General features: G+C 35.5%; 1 protein-coding gene across 1 annotated transcript in view; it reads left to right on the forward strand.

Moving 5' to 3' along the window:
* Positions 1-13690, forward strand: part of LOC107740868 (dedicator of cytokinesis protein 1-like) — a 268121-nt gene that overhangs the window by 201418 nt on the left and 53013 nt on the right. The window contains exons 30-31 of the mRNA XM_016553391.1: positions 11029-11107; positions 12363-12463. Of these exons, the coding sequence (XP_016408877.1) occupies positions 11029-11107; positions 12363-12463 (180 nt within the window). The remainder of the gene's footprint in view (positions 1-11028; positions 11108-12362; positions 12464-13690) is intronic.

Below are 13690 nucleotides of genomic sequence, written 5' to 3' on the forward strand. Positions count from 1 at the left end.
GTGACGTAGACATGTGGGGGCGTGTTAGAACGAGCCGTTTTAGGTAGGTGTGGCTAACTCTTAACTTTTATAAAGAATATCTCTTTGGATTTGAGACTTTAGTCTTTGCAACTTTACAGATCTTCTTTATGCACCAAGAGCTTGTAACACTCTAAAGAGAAAGGAAAAATGAAATCGCATCATATGACCCCTTTAAGTCTGCTTTTTAAAACAAAGAAAAGGATGGTTAGTATGCAAAACAGCGGGAAACTCGTGCAGTGTGCGCATGTCAAAAGATTCAATCTGATTTGAAGCACATCAACCCAAGCACTTTACTTAGCGTTCGTATAAGCTCAAAGTTCAGATTCATCAGTCGAAATGATTTCATTCCGATTGAAACAAAAAGTGTCCATATAAGCGTGTCTATTGGCTGTTCCTGTACTTCCCACAATGCTCTGTCCTAGTCCTTACTATGGCAGTCTCCAGGGCTTTTGGGGAAGTGAACACTGTGTTTCTCTGTGTATTCTCTGTAATGTTCCTTTTGGAGAACGTCTTTCCTCAGCACCAAATGAATCCTCTAAAGAGCCCAGAGCAGGGCTGTAGAGTGACAAGTGTGCGTGAGTTTCCTTCAGGCCTTCAGGTAGACGCTCGTGTGTCTCTGAGGACAGAAGCAGACTTCAGCATCAGCAGCTCTTCAGTGGATCATCGTGCTGCGTGTTCACTGCAGCAGAAAATTGCCTGAGATGAGGAGAGTGAAAACCGAGAGTTTAAGAAAGTGAGAATTTGCTCTCCTGGAGGGATGAGGAGCAGCAGGTGAAACGCTGATGTTAAACTGGAAGAAACTCTCAGCTCTGTCCGCATTCACTGTTTCTTACTGCAATTAGTGCTGTTTGCGAATTCTGTTATTTTATTTTATTTTATATTTTATTTTATTTTATTTTGATGTTATTCATTTATTTCTTATTTGGTTTTGTTTTGTTTTATTTTGATATTTTTTAAATTTTATGTTAGAAATAGTTTTATTTAAAAATATGTATATTTTATTTATATTTATTTCTTAAAAACAGGTTATTAAACTTAAGCTTTTAACTTATTCAGCTTATTCTTATTCAGCATGTATTTTATTTTATTATTTTGTTCTTTTTATGTATTATATTTAATATTTATTTTTATATTTAATGTGTTATTTTTATTATTTTGATATTTTAAGTTATTTTTTAGTTTAAGTTAGGTTATTTTAAAAGTTATTTATATTACATTTGTTAGTTATTTATAAATGTGTGTGTTTATTCTTTCATTCCCAGTCAAAAGTTTAGAAAAAGAAAATCTGTAATTTATTGGTTAAAAACCTTGGGTTCCCTGGAATCACTCTGAACACCTTAGCAACTGCATTGCAACCGTTTATTTTTATTTATTTTTTTTAATTACATTTTTAATACTTTTTCCCCAGGCAAAGACTTAAGGAAAAATCTGTAATTTATTGGATAAAAAGCACAGTATCCCTAAAATCACTTGGAATACCACATAGCAACCACTCTAACACAGCATAGTGATGATTTTTGTGTGGGCAACTCCACTCACGCTTCCATTTATAATATGCAAAAATCTAGTTTAGCCGTCATTATTACTACATATTTGAGTCAGTTCCATTTTGGCGGTCGTCGTGTTTTGTCTGGAATATTTTCCCTGCGGATGTTCATGCGCCGTTAATGTGAGTGTAATCAGTTTATAGATTCATAGCACTGCTGTGAGCTTCTTCAGTAACAGAAAGCGTGACTCAGGGATGTTGTAAATGTGATGTAAAACAGAGCAGAAATGTGAGACGGTGATGTAGTCTCTCTCTGGGAAGACGACGGTGACTTTCTCTCCTTTGTGTCGCCTGCATATGCAGCATCGGTGCAGGCCAAATCTCTGTAACTGGCAATCACGCTGCTCGCTAAAAGCCTCCCACCGCTCTTAATTATTAATATTCATTTCCTGTTCAGACAGAACTACCTCATCTTCCCGACTCACGCTAGAATCATCGTCTTCTCCGTCTCCCTCGTTCTCTCATCAGTCAGCTCTGTCTAGCCGTGTTTAATACACACAGCGTTTGCAGGAGCCATTAGTAGACCCGAGGTTAGCCAGGCAAAGACTTGAGGAAAAATCTGTAATTTATTGGATAAAAAGCACAGTATCCCTAAAATCACTTGGAATACCTTAGCAACCACATAGCAACCACTCTAACACAGCATAGTGATGATTTTTGTGTGGGCAACTCCACTCACGCTTCCATTTATAATATGCAAAAATCTAGTTTAGCCGTCATTATTACTACATATTTGAGTCAGTTCCATTTTGGCGGTCGTCGTGTTTTGTCTGGAATATTTTCCCTGCGGATGTTCATGCGCCGTTAATGTGAGTGTAATCAGTTTATAGATTCATAGCACTGCTGTGAGCTTCTTCAGTAACAGAAAGCGTGACTCAGGGATGTTGTAAATGTGATGTAAAACAGAGCAGAAATGTGAGACGGTGATGTAGTCTCTCTCTGGGAAGACGACGGTGACTTTCTCTCCTTTGTGTCGCCTGCATATGCAGCATCGGTGCAGGCCAAATCTCTGTAACTGGCAATCACGCTGCTCGCTAAAAGCCTCCCACCGCTCTTAATTATTAATATTCATTTCCTGTTCAGACAGAACTACCTCATCTTCCCGACTCACGCTAGAATCATCGTCTTCTCCGTCTCCCTCGTTCTCTCATCAGTCAGCTCTGTCTAGCCGTGTTTAATACACACAGCGTTTGCAGGAGCCATTAGTAGACCCGAGGTTAGCATTGTCTGCTAGTTTAGCAGAGGAGCTCTTAGACCTGAAATGAGTTTTTTTTTCTGTCTCATGACTCAGAGCAGCATTGTTTAAAATAAAACCCTTGTACAGTTGTGTTGCTTCAGCTCACATGTGCACGACCGCACACTTCTGATGGTGAAGATGGGAAATAATTCTGTTTAGGTGGCAGCTGCAGATTAAAAAATATGTAGGGAAGCTTAAACAGAGATTAGCAGTTAACAGACTGCAGTTCAGATCTGCATTTCACCTTTCTTTCTTTCTTTCTTTCTTTCTTTCGTTCATTCGCGCTCTCTCTCTCTCTCTCTCTCTCTTTTTCTTTCTTTCGTTCGTTCGTTTTTTTAATTATTTATTCTCAAAAGACTCAAAAAGTGTGGAATTCATTCATTTGTGTTAGTTTGTTTGTTTGTTTATTTATTTATTTTGCATTTATTTGTGTATTTATTTATTTTTTGCAATTATATTTATTTATTCAATCACTAATGAATTTATTTATTTATTGGTTCATTCATTCATATATATATATTTTTAATCTTTGTCCTGGATTCACAAAAGAATGGAAAAGTGTGGGAAATACAGAAATGTGGAACAAACAACGTGTGAATTGAATTTAATTCTTTATTTATTAATCCATCTATCCATCCTCTTTTCACAAAAGACTTACGTGATTTTATTTATGTATCGATTAATTCATTCATATGTTTTTATCATTCATTTTATTTTTTTATTTATTCATTTTATTTTTATCCTGGATTCACAAACGACTTGTAAAGTGTGAAAACTGGAAAGTTTATTTATATATCTTAGAGTTTATTTGTATCGTTATATATTTATTTATTTATACCGCTCTATGTTTCCGCAGTCTAATCACCTTTGTCTTGCTCAGTGGGATTGTGAGGTTTTATTCTCTGTAGAGCTGTTTTAGAGTTATTTGTTTGGTGAAAAGTGCTTCATAAATACATTTGGATGGAATTGAATTAATTATGTATGAATTTGTACTGCACAAAGCAGCAGTTTTGGAGAGACTCCTTTGACTGTTCAGGATTTATTTGTTATTTCTTTTATAGTATATTATGTCTGCCAACTGCAACAATTTAACTGTTACTCAAGTCCACATTGCTTATTTAATTTTAATTTCATAATCGTGCACCATATTAACTTGTGAAACACTAAGTTTTGATTGTTCAGAAGGAAGTGTAGACCTTTGGATAGTTAATCAGATCCCTCTGAGCTGTAGATTTCTTCAATTAGAGTTAAATGAACGGGCGACGTTTCAGCTGACTCATGTGCACAGATTTCCAGTTTGGACTGAAGCTGTGAGAAATCATGTGCATAAATATGCAGCGCTGATTAATTCACAATGAGGGCCATAAACTAGAAAAGAGCTGAGATTTCACTTCATAACGGCACATACGGAGGCCCGCTGTGGCCAAGCATAATTATTTTTCTGTCTTAATGCAAAATAAGTTTCTGTTTTCATTGAGAGAAGGCAGAAAATGAATGTAATGTATTATAATAATTTATTAGATAATAATGGTGTAATTCTCATATATTTAATCATTTAATTTAGTTATTTATTTCACTGTCACATCTGACATTGTTGGACATATGAATTGCCTCTTTAATGGTATAGTTTGAAATGCTGCAAGTGAAGTTTACATAAAACAAATTTATAGTTCATAATTTTTAACAAAAAAAATATACACACACAAACACACACACATATATATATATATGTATGTATATGCTTGGTAGATTATTACATGCTGAAAATTGTAGTTATTCTAGGAAATGTAGTCTGACTACTTTTTGATTACTTTTAGACTACTTTTGACCTAACTCAATATAATATGTAATCATGTAACCCATAAAAAAGTAACTGTAATCTGATTATGAGCATTTTGTAACATACTGTAATCTAATTGCAAGTACTTATTTTTTGGAACCTGATTACAGAATCCAGATTACATTTAATCAGTTACTACTCAACACTATATGTATGCTATGTATATGTGTGGTTATTTTTATATGTATTTATTTGTATGTCAATATTTATTTATGTTTGAAAGTTCTGTTTAAAGTTGCAGCATGCAGTATCATGGTCACGCGAGCCGATTTAAGCAGCCTGACCTCAGTTTGCTGCTAGAAAGAAGTAGTAAATGGATGTTTTTGCAGTCCTCTGATGCAGCAAAATTGCTTTTGAGGTTCATGGATCAGCAGTCCAGTCAGAGTCATTAGATCCGACTGCTACACAAACACATGCATCTGTTACTGAATCTACATTAGCAGCAATGAACGACATGTGTGAAATCTGTTGGCGTTTCTAGTGTTTGCCCTGCCGTGCTCGAGCGTACAGACTGATTGGCTTTAATTGTGAGGGGTTAAAATGAGGCTTGTCTTTGCTCCGTTTGCATCCCAGACAGATTTCCGGAGATCAGAGCCCAGCTGCTGTTTGCGTTTGGCTCACACGACTGCGTCTGCATGCATTGATTACTCATGTCAGTGGTATTAAAAGGAAGAGCGCATGAGGGATATAGGGATCATCAAAAGTGGGATTCGTTTGACCTCGCGGCCTCATATTGAGCAGCTGCGGCATTAGAGAAATCGTCTTTAACCGTCTTACACGGTTGTTTGGTCTTCTGATGCTCTGATGAACAGATAAACTGGAAAACGGAACGGAAAAGGACTGTGTGTTGCTGAAATGAGAGCAGTTCATCAGCGCTCAAACGCGGCACATTCATCAGTGCTACAGTGCTACTAGAGACAAACAGAATGTGCTGGTGGTGTTTTTCTTGGATTGTTGATCCAGTTTATTTATAGAGTCAAAAGGAATTGATAAAACAGATTGAGTTTGACTGAAATTGATTGGATGATCCACATTTGAAGGTGTATTTAAACCTCTGTATAAAGTCCCATGTGAATTTGATTTTAAAAATAGCCTAAATTTGTCATTAAGAAAGTGTACCTTCATGATTTAATGTCATTTACAGACACCTATGATGGAGGTGTCTCTAAATTCATTTTATTTTATTATTTTATTTTATTCTATTTATTATTGTATTTTGTTTTGTTTTTGTTTTATTGTGATGTTTTATTTGGTTCTGTTTTATTTCAGTTTATTTATTTTTTTTATATTTTGCTTTAATATTTTATTTATTTATTTTTTATGAAAGTTTTCCTTTATCAATTACTGTCATTTACACACATCTATAATAGAAGTTTCCATGAGTTTATTTGATCTTATTTTATTTTATTTTGTTAATTTTACTTTGATTTATTTTATTTTATTTAATATTAAATTTTTTGTTGTGATATTTTTTATTTATTTTTTTTATTATGTGTTTTGTTTTATTTTTTGTTTTTGTTTGTTAAAATCACTCAGGACATCTTAGCAATCACTCTATCATTATGATGATGATGATGATGATGATGATTTTTGCATGTGCAAGAACCACCAGGTGTCAATGAGATAGCCATAATGGCAAATAATGCAAATGCATGAACTGCGTTTAATATATGTAATTAGTCCCGTGACTTTTATTCAGTAAGGATGCCTTGAATTCATCAAAAGTGACAGACAAAATATTTCTATTTCAAGTAAATGCTGTTCTTTTGGACATTCTATTCATCAAAGAGAAAAAAATATCCACAGCACAGCTAATAACAGATAATAATCAGAAATGAGTAGCAAATCATCATATTAGAATGATTTCTGAAGGATCATGTGACACTGAAGACTGAAGTAATGAGCTTTGAAATCACAGGAATAAATTCATTTTTACAATTTATTCAAACAGAAGACAGTTATTTTAAATTGTAATTATATTTCACAATATTACTATTTTTATTGTATTTTTAACCAAATAACTGCAGCCTTGGGGAGCAGTAGAGAGTTTTCCTTCAAAAACTTAAAAAAAAATCTTACTGACCCCAAACTTTTGAATGCTAATATAGATTGACAAACTGATGTCTGTCAGTTGATGACAGACAGAGCGATGTGCCACAAAGTACTACAGTATTACACTTTTACTTACAGTTGGCTTGCTTACAGTTGTTTCTGCATATTAAACTGAGATGGAAATGATATTTTTTTAAAAACACAGTTCACCTTAGGAAACGATAACCTATTTGCCTTCCAGAAGATGATGTTAACCAGTGATTTGTGTTGTAATGGTAGGCGCGGCACTGAGCGATCTATCATTCTGACACAAAATTTATTTTTGACTGTAGAATAGAATATTCAATCAATGAAACGCAGTGTATGTTATTAGCTGCTGCTGCATTTCTGTTTTCTTTCCTGTTCTTTAGAGAGAGTTTTGTACTGCATGTTTGGAAGCTCTAAAACACTAATTTCCGATGTTAAAAATGACTTAAAATGTCACTGTACTTCAGTATTATAGATCAGATGGCATGATTGAGTTTATTTAAATGAAGCTGTTATTATGAAAGGCGTTGTGCTCTTGTGTGCCTCAAATTTCCACAACAATAATACAGAAACATGGGTAATGTTGGGGTTGAGTAATTCTATATCACAGTAACGGTTTATATGATCATCCACCGTTGGCTATTTTTCATAGAAAAGTAATTAATGTATAAATAACCATGTGTTAATGCTTAGTTACACTACCACTTTGTTTTTGTGTTTTATTCTCAGCAAGGCTGCATTTATTTGTTAAAAAGTACAGTAAAAACTGTAATAATGTGAAATATTATTACTGTTTTAAATAACTGGCTTCTATTTGAATGTGTTTTAAAATGTAAATGATTCCTGTGATGCAAAGCTGAATTTTCAGCATCATTATTCCAGTCTTCAGTGTCACATGATCCTTCAGAATCATTCTAATATGCTGATTTGCTGCTCAAGAAACATTTTTGATTATTATTAATGTTGAACACACTTGTGCTGTTTCATATTTTGTGGAACACGTGATACATTATATATTTTTAGGATTATTTAATGAATATAAAGTTCAAGATAACAGCATTTATTTGAAATATAAATCTTTTGTAACATTATAAATATCTTAACTGTTTTGATCAATATAATGCATCATTTCTGAATAAAAGTATTAATTGATTTAAAAAAAATAATAATCTTGCTGACCCCAAAGTGTATGTATTATCCAGTTAATTACTACAATCAGATCAGACACATCCCACTTTATATTTTCATATCTCTCTGTTTTCATGTTCAGTCTCACATTTAAATAATAAAAAGCAGTTCTACTCATTGATAGCAGTGCATTGATGCATGTACCGCGGTATCAACAATATAGTAAAAGTTTCTAATGCAACATATTGTAAAGAATCCAGTCCACTGAAGGCGAGCGTAGTGAGAACCCAAGTGCAGTTTTGTTCAAACAAGGTGAAATCCAAAATCCAAACATAATCCATACAAGATACACAGACTTGACTTGACGAGGCATGAACAGATTTGACGAGGCACAGACAGACTAGACTCACCAACAGCGGGTTACAACTTCAATACACGACAAGGCACAATGGGAACATGATGGCTACTTATACCAGACAAGGAGGGTCACATGACATGAACAAACCAATGGGAAACAAGACACATGACTAAGACTACCAATCAGAACATGACACATACACAAGGCAGAGATACATGAGGGCAAGGGAAGCATGACACTGACAGCATGAAACCTGGCTTGGCAGACATGATGTGATCAGGCTTTGACTTGGTAGATATGACATGAGTAAACTTTGACTTAACTGGCATGATGTGAGCAGGTCCTGGAGTAGCAGGCATGACGTGAGCAGGCTGTGGTTTGGCAGACATAATGTGAGCAGGCTTTGGCATAGCAGGCATGACGGGAGCAGGCTGTAGCTTGGCAGGCATGACGTGAACAGGCTTCGGCTTGGCAGGCATGACGTGAGCAGACTTTTGGGAAGTGTCATGTTCCTTCTCCATGACACCCACAGTGAAAGCAGATCCACTCAACTGCAGAGCAAAGTCTATATACTGTTCTAGTGACCAGTGTGGGGTATTACGTGGCATTAAACGTGGCATGTCCTTACTTAAACCAAAGCGAAAAATGTCCTTAAGGAACGTTTCATTAAAATCTACGTGGTGACAAAGCCCACAATAGTCTTCCACATACTCCTCAATGGAGCAATTACCTTGACGGAGGCGAACAAGATGATCTGCTGGGTTCATTTTGAGGGTCGTATATTCTGTAAAGAATCCAGTCCACTGAAGGCGAGCGTAGTAAGAACCCAAGTGCAGTTTTATTCAAACAAGGTGAAATCCAAAATCCAAACAAGATACACATTGAAGTGACACATCCTCATTTTCATGCATGTCAGATTAAATATGCCGTCCGCTGTGACCAAAGTCTGTCATCAGTCTGTCTGTCCATCTGTTGATTCAGTAAAGCTCACTTGCATTATTAATGTCTCCAGTCACATTAAGCAGTTATTTTTCAGCAGCGCATTATAAACCGATTGTATCTGTTGGCCCTGATGAGAAACTCTTCATCTCTCCGTTACAATGAAGGAGTCAAATGTCCTCCAGATCGGTGGCAGTGCCGTGATGTTAGCGCTCGCTCACACTATTTATCTTAGTCAATCAGAAATTAATTCGCCCCGCTTGAGATTAAAGGATGATTAATAAGGCTTCTGATGCGTTTACACAGCCAGAGCCTTTTAAGACGACTTACAATTCAGTCGCTGATATGCAGTAGCGCTAATGAGATGTCAAACATCTGACAGACGCTCACACATGAGGGGTCAGATGTTAACATCGCCGCATGCGCTTTCATGTTGGAAATTAATAATAAGAAACTTGTCCAATCTACTTCAGCTGATGACTTTTGACACTTGATATTGAAGCATTGGCTGGTGTTTCTCAAGTGTCGCCGCATGACAGTTTGATAATGTTGGACATTAGACCACCTAGCAGAACAGGTATTTACATTTACATTTACATTTACATTTAGTCATTTTGCCGACGCTTTTATCCAAAGCGACTTACAATTGGGGAATACATAAAGCGATTCTTCTTAAAGAGGCAAACAGACACAGGAAGTGCTTGAAATACCAAGTTTTAGGCATTGTTCAAATAAGACTTCTGGAGGGGATGTAGATTCGTAGTAGTGAGTGGAAGTAGGCAGGTGCTGAGCCTGTGGCTGAGCACATAAGGTATAGTCACATGAGGTATAGTCAACGTGAAATAAAAAATAGATTTTATGTATTTATTTTAAATTATTTAATTTCTTAATACACGTTCCTGGTCATGTGAATGTTAATTAAAATACATTTATTTATTTATTTGTATTTATTTATTTATTTTAAATATAGCCTTTCATCAAATGAATTAAATTGCTTTTCCTCAGAACATCATCTTTGACAGTAATAATGTTAATTAGCTATAATATAAATAATCTGCTTAAATTGTATTTTATGTTGTAGTATGTTGCTGTATTTATTTATTTGTTTGTTTTTCAAAAATACGCATATAACCATAGAAAAATAAAAACTCAAAAAAAGCTTTTAATACAAAACAAAAAGTGGTTTTTAGAAGTCGCTATAGATTGCTTGCTTTATTTGCATCTTATGCATCTTGAGACTCCTACTCCTGTTGGGAAATGTTAGGAAAAAATTACAAATTGTACAGACCAGTGAGTGAACATGACTGCTACTCATATGATGTCATATTACAGATGTGAAATGATCTGGACATTCAATGCTTTGAATCTGTTCATCTCGATTTGATTGCAGATTGTCATTTTGCAGTGATTTGAGTCTCTCCGTTCTGTTCTTCTGTTCTTCATCTCCATTTGCTCTTTCTCCTTTTCTTCAGCAGTGACACAGTTAGAGAAGTATATGAAGATTTCTTGTTCTCTCTCATAGTTCATTAGCAACGGCCTTTATTGAGCTAAGTGAATAGAGCGTCTTTTAAGCTCTCTAATATCCTCCTAATGTGGTCTCAGTGTGGCGGAGTTAAAGACCTGTGATTAAGTTTATCATCTGTAGTTTATGTGCTTCTTCGCTGCACTCTAAACGTAGCTTTAGTTCTTTGTCAGGAATGACATTATTCTGTGTTTAACTGGCTGTGTTTATGGTTCATTTACAGGCTGTGGTTAAGAACAAACGCGCTCATTTAAATATGATAATGAATGAAAATGAATGGATAGAGTGTGGCTGTGATCTCATTGCACTAGTTTTCATTGAATAGACAGTGGTTGACGTAAGTTTTCTCTGATTTCAGAGTCTTCCTGCGAGCCATCAATCAGTACGCCGCCGTGCTCAGCAAGAAGTTTCTTGATCAAACCAACTTTGAGCTGCAGGTGAGACTTCAACTTCAGCAAATCTGTTGGAACAAACAAGGAGATTTTGGTCCCCATCCACTGTCATTATATGCTAAATCCCCAGATGTTTAATGCAAGAAAAAATATCAGTGTGGATTGACATGAGGGCAAGTTGATGTATTCCTGGTGCATGTGCATTATATATATACAGTATCTCACAGAAGTGAGTACACCCCTCACATTTTTGTAAATATTTTATTATATCTTTTCATGTGACAACACTGAATTTATTTATTTTCATGTTTATTTATTTTTATTTTATTTTATTTTATTTGTAAATTGTTTTTTTGTTTGTTTTTTTACATGTTTTCAATTGCCATAATTTTAGATAATAATGTTAACTGGCTGTAATGTTTATACTCTGTTTATATTGGGTTTTATATTGTAGTATTTTTAAAATTATTTTATTTTATACAATTCGGTTTCTTAATACATGTTCCTGGTCATATGCTTGTTGTTTAAAATAAATTTAGTTAGTTACATGTAATGTAAATGATCATGATTATTGTGAAGTGTTTACTTCATCTATGCTTTCAGCATTTCATTTGTTGTCATTTAATTATATAGCTTTGTAAATATTGTAATAATACCAGCTAAATTGAGTCTAATTTTGTGTTCAATGCAAGAAAGAATATCAGATTGAACATTTTTATTTGAACTATCCTTTTAATATCTGTATAATGCATTAAGACTAGAAGTGCTACCGGAAAGCAATGAAAACAAATGTATAGTCTTATTTATGAAAAGCATGTTTTTTAATCATCACGTTCGGCCTTGAGTTAGAGGAAGTTCCAGCAGGGATCATTAAATTTCTCTACCAGAATAACTCATGACAGGCTAATAGGCTGCAATTTCCCAGCATCTTATTTGAATATTTGAAGCGGCTCTTCTCTGAGCTTTGTGCTCGTGTTGGTTGTTGCCGTTTGGTGGTTATTCTTATCCCGCTCCTTGTTTTACCCATGAACCCATCTGGTGATGCACGCTTTGGCTTTCAAGAGACAATGAATTAATTTTAAATAATTGTTGAGTGACATCAGCTCTTCTGTGCTCTAAATAGCAGTGTGTGCACAGACTGTTGCTCATACTTATTGTTCATACTTCACTCAAATCTTTCACACTAAGTATTAAGCTGGTCTGCATAACCCATCCCTCATTCTTTGTGTTATAAAAATGAGTGATTCCTCAAATGACTTGAGTATTACTTTACTAAGTGATCTCTCCTTTTTTCTCTCAGCTGTGGAATAACTACTTCCACCTCGCTGTGGCATTCCTTACCCAGGAGTCTTTGCAGCTGGAGAACTTTTCGAGTGACAAACGGGCCAAGATCTTCCACAAGTAAGCATTGATATCACAGACACTTACCCACAATGCACTGCTGCATAATACTATCACATTAAAGGAATCGTTCATTCACCCTCAGGCCATCCAAGATGGAGATGAGTTTGTTTCTTCATCAGATTTGGAGAAATGTAGCATTCCATCACTTGCAGTGAATGGGTGCCGTCAGAATGAGAGTCCAAACAGCTGATTAAAACATCACAATAATCCACAAGTAATCCACACCACTCCAGTCCATCAGTTAACATCTTGAGAAGCCAAAAGAAACAAATCCATCAAGACATTTTTGAGAACATTTAGAGCAAATTTTCATGTTTGAGTGAACTGTTCCTTTAAGGAGGCAATAACACGAGAAGAGTCAGTAATACAAAGTTGTAAGAAATAATGAATGCATGTAAGTTTTATCTGGTGGGGCTGAGAAAGGTAGAGGAAATTTGTTTTCATGAAAGCATGCATTGCTGTTTAAAGCTTTCAAGAGCGAGAGACAGCAGGACTGAGTGATAGAGAGCAGTGAAGAGCCTGTTATCAGCTCCAGGAGCTTCTGTCTGTCTGCTGTCTGTGTTTGCCTGTGGCATGAGCTCATTCTCGTAGAAACGGAACACTGTCTGTCAGGAGTCTTCAGCCTCTGGAATCACACGGCCTCTCAAGCAGCTTCTTCTCAGGAACACGAGCACATGTTTCCAAAACCACCCATTTTCTCAGGACATGCGGTGCTGGTGTCAGTAATGGCACCTCTTTCTTGAAGGCGCTTTTGCTTTAAGATTGTGGGTGAATTTACAAGAATTGAATAACCAGCGATCTCAGCACCTCAGCATATGATAATTCCATATACAATATTTTTTAGATAAATGGGACCAATACAGTATTAGATCGGATGATATCAGCCTGATAGCGGTCTTTTTTAATATATCCATTTATTGGGTATTGAATTATTATTATTGTTATTGCTTAATTCCCCATCATCTAGCACAAACTTAGAAAGAGAAATTGAAAGATGTAACCCTTAAAGAGTGTCTCTTAAAACAGTCTCGTCTTTTAAAGGGGTCATAAGATGTTGCTAAAAAGAACATTATTTTGTGTATTTGGTGTAATGAAATGTGTTTATGCAGTTTAAGGTTAAAAAAACACATTATTTTCCACATACTGTACATTATTGTTTCTCCTCTATGCTCCGCCTTTCTGAAACGCTGTAGATTTTTACAAAGCTCATCGGTCTGAAAAAGC

This window comes from Sinocyclocheilus rhinocerous, unplaced genomic scaffold (genome assembly GCF_001515625.1).
Source record: "Sinocyclocheilus rhinocerous isolate Xijiao unplaced genomic scaffold, SAMN03320098_v1.1 scaffold1908, whole genome shotgun sequence".
In the NCBI taxonomy this organism is placed as follows: Eukaryota; Metazoa; Chordata; class Actinopteri; order Cypriniformes; family Cyprinidae; genus Sinocyclocheilus; species Sinocyclocheilus rhinocerous.